General features: G+C 32.7%; 4 protein-coding genes across 5 annotated transcripts; 3 read left to right on the top strand and 1 right to left on the bottom strand.

Annotated features, from left to right (window-relative positions):
- Positions 1–59: 59 nt before the first annotated feature.
- BNAA01G35280D (uncharacterized protein At4g26485) lies at positions 60–1,752 on the top strand. The gene is made up of 3 exons (XM_013886785.3): positions 60–989; positions 1,081–1,285; positions 1,378–1,752. Exons 1-3 carry the CDS (start codon positions 833–835, stop codon positions 1,652–1,654), a joined length of 639 nt encoding a protein of 212 aa, XP_013742239.3. The 5' UTR covers positions 60–832; the 3' UTR covers positions 1,655–1,752.
- Positions 1,753–3,880: 2,128 nt separating this feature from the next.
- Positions 3,881–5,333, top strand: LOC106445243 (nicotianamine synthase 1). The gene has a single exon (XM_013886762.3). It carries the CDS (start codon positions 4,206–4,208, stop codon positions 5,040–5,042), a length of 837 nt encoding a protein of 278 aa, XP_013742216.2. The 5' UTR covers positions 3,881–4,205; the 3' UTR covers positions 5,043–5,333.
- A 2,865-nt stretch (positions 5,334–8,198) lies between these two features.
- LOC106445233 (KH domain-containing protein At4g26480) lies at positions 8,199–11,755 on the top strand. The gene is made up of 7 exons (XM_013886752.3): positions 8,199–8,626; positions 9,176–9,261; positions 9,924–10,063; positions 10,523–10,636; positions 10,716–10,832; positions 10,903–11,046; positions 11,129–11,755. The coding sequence occupies exons 1-7, from the start codon at positions 8,430–8,432 to the stop codon at positions 11,273–11,275; spliced, it is 945 nt and encodes a 314-aa protein (XP_013742206.1). The 5' UTR covers positions 8,199–8,429; the 3' UTR covers positions 11,276–11,755.
- On the bottom strand, positions 11,693–13,516 carry LOC106445253 (probable calcium-binding protein CML21). 2 transcript variants are annotated; one of them, XM_013886774.3, is made up of 5 exons: positions 13,449–13,516; positions 13,073–13,349; positions 12,801–13,003; positions 11,979–12,147; positions 11,693–11,905 (listed from the first exon to the last, which is right to left on the bottom strand). In XM_013886774.3, exons 2-5 carry the CDS (start codon positions 13,251–13,253, stop codon positions 11,781–11,783), a joined length of 678 nt encoding a protein of 225 aa, XP_013742228.1. In that variant the 5' UTR covers positions 13,254–13,349; positions 13,449–13,516; the 3' UTR covers positions 11,693–11,780. The 2 variants fall into 2 exon arrangements, with proteins under 2 accessions (XP_013742228.1, XP_013742224.1); XM_013886770.3 differs by lacking the exon at positions 13,449–13,516 and having other exon boundaries at positions 13,073–13,428.
- Positions 13,517–14,802: the final 1,286 nt, after the last annotated feature.

Here is a 14,802-nt window from a genome sequence, read left to right as displayed (position 1 = left end):
CCAAAAAAACAAAAAAGTTCAGTAAAAAGTAATTTAAAAAAAACGTGAGAAAAATATCATCTTGACGTGTTTTCCATTGATAATCATATGAGAGTATGGACTGGCAAAACAAAAAGGTTCCAAAAGCCGATCCGTCTCGCAGGATTAATACTTGACGTTTTTTTTTCTTTTTTCTCTCAAACATACAATAGCTATAAGGTATTTATAGAGTTGTAGTAAAAAATGAGTTAGTTTGCTTAATTACAAAACTTTAAAATTAATGGTTTTGTAGATAGGCAATAACTTCTTTTTTTGGGCGATAACTAGTCAGGGCCGGGCCTGAATACAAACTAATAAAGCATGTGTTTCAGGGCCCGGACAAGTATGATATTTTATAGGGCCAATTATTATGTAAAGTGACCACAGCTCTATTGGTTCGAACCTTATGATGTGATCTCAAGGTAGTGTGTTCGAACCATGTTGAAGCAATTTTCAAACTTTTTTCTATTTTCTGAAAATAAAGGGCCAAAAATATTTCTTTTGCTTCAGGGCCAATTTTTTTAAGGCACGGCCCTGTAACTAGTTTTATATATTTCGAGTTAGATTATTCAAATCATATTGAGCATCCTAATTACAAGAATTAATAAATGTGAAACGGTAATATTAATACGAAAAAAAGGTTTGTGAAAGGTCAACTTTGGAAATACAAACCCGCACCAGAAGTCTAAGAGGCAACATTTAGAATAGAAACAACGAACCGAAAATTAAATGACACTGAAGCAACCTTTGTGTTGTGACTCTATGACTATGTGTGTGTATATATATGCATGGTTTATGAAATTATAGTCTTCAGATGATAGTAATGGAGGATTCAGAAATAAGAATAAGACACTACAGTAGCAAACACAAAATCCTTCTCGTCGGAGAAGGAGACTTCTCTTTCTCACTATGTCTAGCTTCAGCTTTTGGCTCGGCCACTAACATCACAGCGACCTCACTCGATTCAGAAGGTACTTATCAAAAATTTAAATATGAACATATACCATCTCACTAACGTTATTATTATTAGATCAACGTTAATCATAGAAGTTTTACATGTAGATGAATTGAGCAAAAAATATATGGATGCGATGGTCAATGTAAGCATGTTGGCAAGATTCGGGTGCGATGTCCAGCATGAGGTTGACGTCCACACAATGAGCTTTGATAACAGTCTAAGTCTGCGACGCTATGACCGCATTGTGTTCAACTTCCCTCACGCAGGGTCGCGTTTCTTCGGACGTGAATTTTCCTCTAAAGCCATCGAGTAAATATATATATTCTTTTCATTTTTATTATATAGTTTTGATGATAGTGATTTTTGTCAACGTAACGATGAAAGTCTGGTCTTTGGATCAGGGGTCATCGAGTTCTAGTGCAGGGGTTTCTTGAGAACGCTAAGGAGATGTTAGAAGAGAACGGGGAGATTCATATTACACACAAGACAACGTATCCGTTTAGTGACTGGGAGATAGAGAGGCTAGCTAAAGCAGAAGGTTTGAAGCTGGCTAAGGAGTCGAAGTTCGAGCGGAGTCATTATCCTGGTTATAACAATAAGAGAGGTAGTGGTGGACGTGAAAGTGATAAATATTTTCCCGTTGGAGAATGTTCTACTCTCATGTTTATCCAAAAATGAAAACATTGATCCAAATCCAACGTCATCTTCTCTAGATTTCAATCTATTTTATCATCGTAATTTATAAAACTGTTATAATTTCTGGTAGTGTTTCTTCATCTGGTGATGCAATGCTAATGGTTAATTAGTAGAAATCTCTCGATTTCAGTCTAATACTACTAGATATTATGATTAAAAACATTGAGATGAAAAATTATTAAAGTTATACGTCTATTCATTTACTACATTAAGTGTTAAAATATCATCTATCCTACTATATAAAAGGAGCTAAATCCTAGCTTCCTAAGCCCTGCCACATGGGCAAAATAATCAGAACCAACCATTATGCCATGTCATTCTGGACTGGGCTTTAAAAAAAAAAACAATCATTAAAATGTGTGAAAAGTTACGGTTTAACCAAGTTCAACTCCAGTTACATCATAATAAAACAATGCATGCATTGATTGTTGATTATTAGGCTTCTAGCTACCACATCTTTGCCATCCTAAATCAAAATCGATTTCTACAACTTTAACTTGCCTCATACTTAATATTCTTATAGCTGGTGAATAATTTAATTTAGAAAATCGTTATATTTCATGCCAAAAATGCCTACTGTATTCATTGAAAATTAAATAACATATATTTTACCATTAGGATCAAGAACTCTAATCTGAAGACCATATATTCATTCCCTCTCACTCTGAAAAAACCACCACCGCCAACCGTTCAAGATTTTGTGTAAGTCAATATTTGAAAGTCACAATTTTGTCAATTTCTTGGCGTAAGTGATATGTTTAAGAGTTGGATAGTTAAGTCCGTATGCGGTTGGGGACGTGAGGTTTGGTTCACTTTTCACTGTTTATTTTCAATTGTTTTAATAATAGATTCATATTGATAATCTGTGCGAACAAACTTATAAGATTTTAGTTGGTTAAGATTAAACATAGACCGACAATCTTCCGTCTTTAGCTATTGGTCTCCGCCAAAAAAAAATTGATTTAATAATATAATAGTTTCTGCCTGCTAAGCTACTACAATTGTAGTTCACATCTATCGGTCATATAAAATATTTAGTTTTTTTTTGGCTTTATAAGATTTTAGTTTGTAATTAATCTTATGGTTCGATTTTATCCATTGGGACCTTTTTCACTATGTTTTATTATCAAACCATTTCACTTTGCCTAACATTTAAATATTCTTTCCTTTGTTTAAGGATCGATTGTTCCTCAATACCATGGTCAAACCAACCGCCAAAGATCCTCCGCTAATGGGAGGTATTTTGAATTTACAAGTACATTTTTGAATCAAAAACTTTATTAGTATTGATATATTAATTTAATACTTTAATCCAAAACTCTAATAAAACAAATATAAAATACAAATTATGTTTTATATATATTTAATTTTTTTATATTTTTGACTATTTACATCTTATTAAATTTGAAGCGCACAAAAAAAAGAAAAGTTACATCTTATTTGATAAGATTCCAAATATGTAAATGAAATGCTACGTTTTGATTTTTGTTTATTGCTACGAAACGTTTTAAAAACTTGGGAAAAGGTAAAAATACAGACGACATGACCGGCCACTCCTTTTCCTCCGGGTTGCAAGAATCTAATTGAGTTGCTTAATATTTGTTCCAAATTAATATATACTCTCATCATAATCATAAATTAATAATCTATCTCTATATAATTTTATATAAGTACTAAATAAAGATGTTAGTATTCATTTTATAGTTACAAAACTCTAATAAAACAAATATAAACATTATTAGTAAAATATGTTTTTTATTTAAAAATACAAATTATGAAAAAAACCACAATTAGTTCTTAATAAAAAAATCTGCTCCCAACTGTATCAACAGATTCGTCATTCACCCCTAGAAGACATATATAAGAATAATTAAATACTTTGGCAAAAAAAAAAACATTTTTGTGATGAAGATTCTTAGATGATGATTGTTTTCTATACAAACATGTGGCACCTCTTTACCATTGTTTTAATCTCAGGAAAACGTGTAGAAATTTATTAACACAAATATTAACATACTTTAATTAAATATGTAATCCGCGCGGAGCGCGGACACCGGCTCTAGTCTAATTATAAAGATTAACCATGAGTCACAAAATATCAAATACATTTTACATAAAACTTTAATAAATAAAAGAAATTCAACTAAAGGAAACATCTTCGAAAATGGAATAAACTTGACAAAGTGTTTAGTTTATTTGTTGGTCCAAAGATTTTTTTTAATAACTATTTTCATCAGGGGTTGAGATCCAAATTATACAGTAGTTAAAAATGTCCTAAGTAATGCCTCCAATTTGTTAGAAATCTATAAATTAATAAATGGAAAAGACAAAAAAGTAATACTTGAATTAAATATCATAAAAGAAAACGTAATTCCAAACATACATGTGTACATGAAAGAATGGAACATAGAACTGTTATTTTTTGTCATCCGATCGACATGGACACACGACAGACACGTTAGATGAATGTATATAATTGTGAAACCATTCAGAGTCTTGAGAGACCAAACCAAAATCTCCTTTTAGTCTCGACATGGCTTGCCAAAAGGCTCATTTTGAGAATCAAATTCTCGAATTGTATAACAAAATCTCCAATCTCAAGAGCCTTAAACCTTCCAAAAACGTCGACACTTTGTTCCAACAGCTCATGACCACGTGCTTACCCACGGAAACAAATATCGACGTCAAAAAGTTGTGTCCAAAAGTCCAAGACATCAGAACCAATCTCATCAAGCTACGTAGTGAAGCTATAGGGTATTCGGAGCAACACTTCTCCACGGTCTTGGGATCTCTCAAAGACAACCCACTTACCCATTTAGATCTCTACCCTTACTACACTAACTACCTCAAACTGAGCAAGGTCGAGTTCGATCTCCTCATGCTACACACGAGCCATGTCCCAACCAAGATCGCCTTCGTGGGCTCTGGTTCGTTGCCTTTCACATCCATCATCTTAGCTAAGTTCCACCTCCCAAACACGACGTTCCACAACTTTGACATCGACCCTCAAGCCAATTCCCTCGCCTCCCAGCTTGTCTCACGCGATCCTGATCTTTCTTGTCGCATAATCTTCCACACAATGGATATAATCAACGCCACAGAGATTCTACGTGACTACGAGGTTGTTTTCTTGGCGTCTCTTGTTGGGGTTGATAAAGAAGCGAAAGTCAAAGTCATTGAACACTTGGAGAAACACATGGCTCCTGGTGCTCTTCTCATGCTTAGGAGTGCTAAAGGCCTTAGAGCGTTCCTGTATATAGACGTTGATCCTTGTGATCTAAGAAGTTTCGAGGTCTTAGAGACTTATCACCCGTCGTTGTCAGATGGGTTTGTGAACTCGGTGATGGTCGCACGCAAACTCAGTGATTGATTTATTACGAACGGTGTATATTGGAACATGATCGGTGCTAAACTTTTTTATTTATTATAAATGTTTGTTAATAAAGTATACGTAACCACGTATCTTTTTCTAAACACCTTTAGTGTGAATGTTTGTTAGAGTGGTTTGTATCTTAATTTTTTTATATGTTTGTTAGAGTGGTTTGTATATCTTAATTTTTTTGATATGTTTGAAATATATTGAGAGGATACGTAGTAGTGTTTCTACAAACTATGCATACTCAATTTTGTGATATTTTGCAAAGCCCCATGAATTTGAGGATCAAGTTAAATGTGTATACCATATTTAAATCAAATAATCATAACTAGGTAATAATCTGCGCCTTGCGCGGAATGTGATTATTAGTTTTGTTATTTTTAATAAAAAGACATTAAATCTGTTTAATTTGGATATTGGTTCGGTTTTAAGTTTTTTTTGATGTTTAATGTTCTAAAATATAATTATTATTTTAAATTAATATTTATTTTAGTTTATTCGGTTAAAATGTTTGATTTTTTGGTTTTTTCCGGTAAAACCAAAAATTAATATTATTTGTTTATTTTCATGTTATGAATTTTAAACAGTTGTCATGTCGAACCAATAGTTTCATATTATAGTTTCTAAACAGATAAATAGTTTAAAAAAAATTATTAAGACAAATCATTTCACTACAATTTAGTCGGTAGTGAAAGAAGCATTAAAAAAAAAATTCAACTTTCAAAAAAATTAGATACTTCAGTTGCGGTGAATACTTAGTTACAATGTGCTCACATAAAGGTGCACATGTATGTGTATGTAAAAAGTATATAAAAATAGTTGACATATATATATAAAGATATAGTTAATTAATATTAAATAACATTTTTGTCCAAAATAATACATGAAAGATAAAATTAAAATTAATTTAAAATGAAAAAAGCCTTGACATTAGTCAACTTTTTCATATAAATAAAATAAAATTGTATCTTTAAGTAGGGGTGGACACAGATCGAATATCTGGGTATTTGGAAGCATTCATGTCGATTCGATCTTTAGCCACCTAGATATTCGGGGACTCGGATATCCGAAATGTTTTAGAATTTTAAAGAATATCCGATTTGAACCGTAAATAAAATAAAATTTTAAAAATAATTGAAAATTTTAATAATAACAATTTATTACAAAAATAAAACATTATTTTAAATTTTAAATTCTAGTACCTAATATAATAAACTTAATTCATAAAAAATATTGTAAAACTGATATAAAGTATAATATATATAATGTATATATATATATATAATTCTTTACATATATGTATATATATGCATATAACAGATCGAATTAGATATATGTTCCTAAAAATATTGGTATTTGTGATTTGCTTTTTTTTGGATATTGTATTTTAGTATTTGATTTGTTTCGTAGAATTGTGGATATCCAGATTTTTTGGTTCAAATCAAAACGGATAACAAATCAAATCAAAATTTATGAATATTTTGCTCAAGTTTATCCGTATACAATAAAAATAATATATATATAGTTTGGCTTTTGATTCGTTATCTATTTTTATTTGAACCGAAAAATTCAAAGTTTTATTGGAACTATTATGTGAGTTTTATATTAAAAAACGCAAAATACGTAGTGTGAACACATTTATGAATATAGTGTGAGCGCGTTAGTATATTTATTATCAAATCATTGTGAAGCTGCGACGTGTCTATTATAATGTGAATGTATTTATTACAATGTTTCTCTTTTAATATATAAGGGATAGTACAAGTATGGCAACATGTTGACAAAAAAACACCAGGAAACGGAATCTTCTTGCTGGCTCGACCCAACCAACAACAGAATCCAAGTTGGTGCATGATTATGAATACTCCGATTTTTCAAAATTTGTCTGTATACACTTTAGCTAAATAAGAAACTAAAGGCATTCCACGTTTGCGGTGCGATATTGCAAAATGCAAAATTATATGGTAAGGTTCTAATTATTTTAAAATAATAATGTACTATCAATTAGTTACGGTTACGAGTATATGGAATCAACTCAGCTAACTAACATAATATCATCTATATTTTTTTTATATAGGAACAGTTGTATATGTTTGATCAAAAATTTGATAAAAAAAAAAAGGAACAGTTGTATATATGTAGCTTTAAAAAACTATACAAAATCATAAATATTTGTTATTAGAAATGAAAATATTCAACTGATAAATTCAATCCACATACATTTCTACACCATTTGTAACTCATTTCACTCAAGTGTTGGGTGAGACAATAGTAGAGTTGGCTGTTAGGTTTTAAAAAATTAGGTCAAGATTGTAGAAGTTTATTGTTTAACAAAACAGATGCTGATCTACCTCATGCGACTCACTCTTCCATAGTTCAGAATTGTGAAATTTTCTAATCATCTATTTATCTTTCTCTCCTTAGCTGTCTTTTTCAATTTTGACTAAACCTTGTTTCTAGCTGATTATATAATGTCTCTTTGTCTTATATTCTGCTTGACTGTTTCCATATATTTTTTTTAGTAAGTTATGTTAAAACATAAAACAATATCCATATTCAATAGAATAGAGAGAGAAAGAACATACTACCTACCCCATATAAAATCCACAATGTTCGACTATAAACAATTTGGTGCCAATACAATTACAGGCCACAAAACAAAAAAAAAAGATCAGGAATCCAAAATAACTTTAAAACAGCAACAATGGAGCATATACTATGGCAATGAAGCATGAAAAGCATTATGTAAACCATAGGAGTCCATGATAATGAATATTCCAACGAACATTCTGATAATTAAAAACAAAAAGATGATGAAGATTCTGATGATTCCATATTGTACGAGGAGTTATCGGTAAATGAAGAGATTAAGAAATTGTTAATACGCAGCGTTTGATGAGTTCTTGTAAACAAACCGATTAAAGAATAAACAAACCGGAAATAGGAAGGGGGGCCCCAAGTCAAGTAAAGGTTGGTAGCCTCAGAGACAGAAATGATTAAAGAGGAATCCAGCTGGATCCAGACCTTCTGAGTCAGTAAGAAGCTTCTTGTAATAAGAGAGACAAGGGAGGGCGGTAATAAAAAGGAGAATCAAAAAAAAAAAAACTTGTGTCGTTGCGTTTAAGGGTAAAAAGTAGCTTTAAATCATCATTTCTCTCTCTCGAGAGAGAGTCCCACACAGCTAGTAGAGGTATATAGGCCCAAAACCACCGACGTGTGTAGTAGATTTGAGACTCTTTGTGTGTGCCAGATTCACTCACTCTTCTCTCCCTCTTCCTCTTCTCCGCCGCCTCAAGTCATCCTCGGTCTCCGTCTATACTCTTAGAGATCCTCTCAGTTGTATCTTTAGGCATAGATAACTCGGTGAAGTAGTAGCTGCTGATGATGATGATGACTTCACTCGGTGGTGGTGGTGGTGGAGGAGGTGGTGGTGGTGTTGGACCGGTTGGTGGTGGAGGAGGAGGAGGGAGATATATGCCGTATCCACCGCCTCTCTCTGTGCCTCCGTCGGCTCCTCAGTCACCTAACTTCTCTGGTGGTCTCCGATCACAGCCTTCTTTCCTCGTTGAGCAGGAGAAGTAATTCAAATCTTTTTGTCTCTTCGTCTTGTAGTTGACTTGTGTCTCGATCTTGCTTCTGTATACACTTCCAACTTATTGGATCCTGAGCTTCTAAGTTCTCATCGCAAATCTGATTTTTTTTCATTTGTATGAAGATCTATGCTTTCTATATCTGTTGCTCCCTTGTATATGTTTGAGTTGAGCTCCTACCTACCGATGAAAAATTAAGCTCTTTTTTAGCTCAATACTAATTTTCACTGGGTTTTAGTTAAGTGTTATACTTTCTAACTTGATAACAACATTTTTTGAATCTATGAACCTATTTTCTCTGTGCCATTAGGATCTTATAGAATCATTGGTTGTGTTCGTTTTGCGATTGTTGACTTGTGTCTTTACTCATGGGAGATTATTAAACTAGTTCACCCTACATTTGATGCTAATGCTTAGAGTGAGGATTTGCTAAATAAAAAGATTTGACATATGTGATTGTTGAGAGTGGATCTGCTTGGTATCTTGTGTGCTCAAGGTCTTACTGATTTGGTTAATCTTTGATTTCCCTTTTGGCAGGTATCTTACTGAATTACTTGCAGAACGTCACAAGCTTACTCCCTTCTTGACTGTGCTTCCACATGTCTGCCGTCTCATGAACCAAGGTGAGCAGCCATACTTGTTATAGTACGAAAAATGTTGTGGTTTCCTTACTTTCTTCATAATATCTTCTACTACAATTATTTTTAGAGCTACAAATTTTGTACATTTGATCAACATCTCATCTCATTGGTGCTTCTAAGAGAGAGATCATTTAGGTAGCTGTTAGTAAAAAATACATGACTGGATGATTTGTACGATCCATAGAGACAATTAGTCTTTGTCCTTCTCCCTTAAAACAATACAGAGTGTTTCAGTTGAATTGTGGTCTAATAGAGTTTAGAAAGGATTTTTTTTAACTGATGTTTATTTGATTTTCAATTCAGTAACTAAAAAAAATTAGTTGAAACTTAGTATCTTAGATTTCTTATCACTCTAACTAGTTTAGTAATGATCCTTCCTCATAATCAACCGTTGTGACGTTGAGCAGACCACTCAAATGTGTGACCCTTCGTAGAGATCATACCAAAGTTAGAGTAGTTTTCTTGTTTTCTGTGTGTAAATCTATTTATTTAACTGTAGTGTGAAAATTAATATTCACTAACTTAGTTGAGAGTCTTGAGACTAAGCTGTCTCTCTATTCCACTATCATTGGTGAAGGATTTGTGGACTAATTACTAACTTGGTGCGTCTTACTCTTGCAAAATTTGACATTTTTTTGAAACAGAAATATTGCGTGTAACCACGCTGTTGGAGAATGCCATAAGTCAGAGTAGGTTTGACCACCCTAGCCCTCTTTCTTCTGGAGGGATATTCCAGAACTCAAGAGCTGACATGAACGGATGGCCCTCCCAGTTTCCATCAGAAGTATGACTCTACTAACCCCATTAACATAACTCTTTTTTCATCTAATTCATACAATTGCTGAAGAATCTTTTGTTAACTTGAATTGCACTGACATAACCTGCTTTGACTTACTTTCTAATTGTAGTTCATCATGACAGGTAGTCTGCAGCCTCTGGGCTAACACTGATAATCACTAATCTTAGCTCAATGCACTAACTAGATGCTCCATTACCTGCAGGAGCCATATAGTTATAACAAACTCTGATTGTATATGATTATTTTGTGAATATTATGAATTAGGATAGCAATTACAGGTTGCTATGCATCAACGCAATACTATTGCTCCCTTTTTCCGTGGAAGAACCGTTTGATAAGATCTATTTAATGTTCTTCTTGTTTTGATATAGCAATCATATGTCTTATGCATTGTAGGATGACATGGCTTCTAACAAGTTGTTGGTTTCGTCATTTCATTTGCAGCGATCTGTTTCATCATCTCCAGCACCAAATTGGCTAAACTCTCCTGGTAGCTCCTCTGGTCTCATCGTAAAACGAACAATCAGGGTGGATATTCCAGTTGACCAATACCCAAACGTATGATTCTCAACCCCCTTGCTAAGATCCTAAACTATATCTTAGCCAATGTTATAAACTTTAATTCAATATCCTGCAGTACAATTTTGTCGGTCGCCTCTTGGGTCCTAGAGGAAACTCCCTCAAAAGAGTTGAAGCTAGTACTGATTGCCGTGTTCTTATAAGGGGGAGAGGCAGCATTAAAGATCCGGTTAAGGTAGTTACATTAAAGATCCGGTTAAGGGTGTTGCATTATACGTATATTCATTTGTGTAACGTTGTTGCAGGAGGAAATGATGAGGGGGAAGCCTGGTTATGAGCACCTGAATGAACAACTCCACATCTTAATCGAGGCCGAGTTACCCATTGAGTTAGTCGATGCACGTCTCATGCAAGCTCGTGAAATACTAGACGATCTACTCACTCCTGTGGTATGTTCATAACTCTTCAAAGATATTTGCTTACTATTTTTGTCTAAATAAAAACTTAAAAAAAAAATTGTATTTTTTTTAGGAGGAAACTCATGACTTCTACAAGAAACAACAGCTCAGGGAACTGGCGCTTCTCAACGGTAGTCTTAGAGAAGAAGGGTCTCCAATGTCTGGTTCCGTCTCTCCTTACAATAGCCTCGGCATGAAGAGAGCCAAGACAAGGGACTAATGAAGCTACGTCGTTTTCATCCTTTTCAAAGCTTTGCCTCTATCACCTTTTTCAAGAAGGTAATATATGCACACCGTAACCGCTTCCTTCTTTTGAACGAGAAGAGGCTTTTGAAGGTTCTGTCTCCATCCCTTCCTACTACTCCATACTCCTCTGGCTACCGGTACTGTCTCTTATCCATGGAATAATAAAAAAACACCAGTCCTGAGTCTGTGTCTCTACTTATTTATTGTATCTCAGTGAAGAGTATAGACGACAGAAAGGGATCATCAGTCTCTGTTTGTGTTTGTGTCTCTGTCTTTGTATGTTAATGTTGGCTTGCTTTTGTTTGCCCTTCTCTTTATACGGTTTAGTGGAGACTACTAATAAGCTTTGTTGCTTCAAAGCAAGTTTTTTTTGGGGTAAAAAACATAATGGTTTGTGTGTTTTGGTAATGAATTATTCTGTTTGCATTATAACATAAAATATAGTTTGTTACTATTACACTCTTGCAAAAACACAAACATCAAGCCTTGTCATTGTTATCATCATCGTCTTCTTCTTCGCTCTCATCTATTCCAACCCACTGCGTAAATGCGAACAAGAACTCTTTGAAGTTCACCATTCCATTCTTGTCCCAGTCCATCTCCTCTGCAAACAAAAAGTTGAATCAAAATCAATATTCTTTGTTCGGTCAAAGGAGAAAGAAAGTGTGAGACTAGACCAAATCTTTTCATTGCTATCCTCCCGGAGGAACGTTCTCCAGATTCATCAATAGCTCGGACCATCTCCTCGCGGCTAACTAGTCCATCCTTGTTCTCATCCAGGAACACGAATGTGTCCACTAGCGTCTCAAACGTTGGTTCCAGCTTCGGCATTCCCAGTCTCCATTTCTATTAGATAAGCTTAAACCATAGCTCAGAACGTGCATAGAAACATAGAACTAGCCAACTAGGCATGGGGTTCGGGGCCGTTGGATTTGTTTCGAATTGTTTGATTGATTAGGATTTTTGGTAGCATGCTTATATGTTCCATTTAGATTTTACTAATTTTTGGGGTAAGTTTAATTCGGTTCATTCCGGATCTGGTTCAGATCAAATTATAATAAATATCTGAAAGCTAGTTTCAAAAAAAAAAATTATAATAAATATCTGAAATTGTCAAAAATATTTTTTTTTAAATTAACAAAAAAAGTCAAAATATATAAATTAATCAAAAATTTAACTTCTTTTTTTTTGGTCAAAAATCAAAAATCTAACTAAAACCTAGTTAAACTATCTAAATTAACTAAAAAATATATAAAATAATAAATAAAGTAAACTAAAAGTTGTTTTAAAGTACTCTAAAATATTTAAATTGCTTTAATATATATTAAACATTAACATATATAACTAATGTAGCCAAACTCAAAATTATCAAGCTTTTATGATCCGTTTGGATATTTTGTATAACAATTCAAATTTCAAATGGAGTTTTAGTTTTTCGGTTCGAGTTAAGGTTGGGTCTTCGGTTTTGGTTCGGTAAAAACGCTCATAACCGTAGTTACCTTTTGGAGGGTGGATGAATCGTCCTTAAGAAGATAGACGAGACAGAGAAGAACAATGAACTCAGTAAATGTAATCCCCATATCCTCGTTGATATCACAAGCTTCAAACAAGTCATTGATCTCGTCTTCCTCGAACGAGATCTCTAGCTTCCTGAAACAATTCTTTAGCTCTGTGTGATCAATCGACCCATTCGAATCCTCGTCTGTCCAAAAAACGTAAACAAACCATCAAGGAGACCAATGATTAAGAATCTGTAGTATGCACTACTCACCAAACTCTTGGAAGATAGCTTTGCAGTTTCGAAGACCCTCGTCGATCTTTGGGAACTTGAGAACAATGCTGTTGAATGATTTCATCGTGGTTCCTCTCGATGCCCTGCGTTGCACGGCTTCTATGATCTTAGCCTCTAGCTTCGTCTCTTGACCATCAGATTTCGTCACCGCAGCTCCCATGTCTCTGTTGATTTGGTCCTGCTTTGAGATCAGATCGTTGATTCACACACCACAGACAACTCCAGTTTCTTGTAAGACAAGGCGGCTTAACCAGATCTACTCAGAGATTCAATAATCAAAAGACAACATGTAAAGGGACAAGTTTCACATTCAGACAAAAGATGTCACAAGAATCAGGAGGAAAGAGAAGATAACCTGTATCGATTACTTGTTTGTCACGAGATGCAGACACACAAGGACTGATCTCTTTATGGTTATTTGTTTACAGCGAGTTTAGCGCTGAAGATTCCACGTAATGCGCATCTTAAGTAACGCTTTCTCAGCTGTTAATTATTTTTATTTTTTAACATGATGTGTCTCCCCATCTTCTCTGACTTTTCTCCAACTTATATTATATGATTTTAATTTTAGTAATTTAACTATAGTTAAAATGTATTATATCATGTTTAACTGGTCAAACTCAGCTAGACCAATTACTCGGTTCAATTAATCAAACGGTATGTCCTGTTAAAACCAATCTTTTCTTTTGAAAAAGAAAAAAAAGTAAAACCAATCTTTACCAAATAATTTAATTACATCAAATATGTAACATAAATAATCCATGCTAGTATAAATGAAGATTTAAACGTAATGTTTAGTTATTATATAAAGTTAATTAGATATATCGTTGACATTTTAAGAATAAAAGGTACAAATCGGTTTGATTTAATTAAGAATTGGTTTACAAAAAATTGTTTGGTTCAATATAAGTGTCTACAATGAAAAATAAAATAAAATCATTTTGATTTAATTAAGTACGAATGCTGCTGAATACACACTATAATATTATTTGAGAAGTCATTTTCTTATGTATCATTCTCACGTTAACTCTCACGATGATTTGATTACACTAATACTCTTAATGAACTAAAAATATTATATTTAAAATACTATTATTTATTTTTTATTTAGTTTCCTTGTTAAAAATTTTCCAAAAACATATACATATAATAAAATAGGAAATTTTTTATAAAGTTAAAAAATGAATTGAAAAACAAAAATATATGTATATATAATATGATTTCATAAAAAAAAAGTTCACAAAACAGTAATATTACATTTAAAAAATATTTTAAATAACAAAAATATACTTTTGAAGTAATAAAATACTATCTTTATATCTATATTTTCTTAGATGAAAAATATAAATTTTTATATAATGTGATTTTGTTAAAAACAATTTACACAGATAATCCTGATATTAGAAAAATAATTTTATTTCTTTTAGAACATAATTTTAAACAATACAAAATAATTTAAAGTAATAGAAATAGATATATATATATATATATATATTATTTTTTTCTTAGATGATTACATAAAATAATTAAGTAACATAAACTGATATAGTTGACTAAATATAGTTTATAATAAGTATTATTGAAATGTTTTATTTATTTTTCATATATTGATTTGGACTTAAAAGAAATCATGTGGTACTAAAATAAATTATAAAAAAATCACAGATATAAAACATTAACAAAATAACAATAGTTTAGGAATGTTTAAT

Source organism: Brassica napus, chromosome A1 (assembly GCF_020379485.1).
Source record: "Brassica napus cultivar Da-Ae chromosome A1, Da-Ae, whole genome shotgun sequence".
NCBI classification, from domain to species: domain Eukaryota; kingdom Viridiplantae; phylum Streptophyta; class Magnoliopsida; order Brassicales; family Brassicaceae; genus Brassica; species Brassica napus.
Note: the sequence above shows the minus strand (reverse complement) of the source record. Positions and strands in the feature narration are given on the sequence as shown.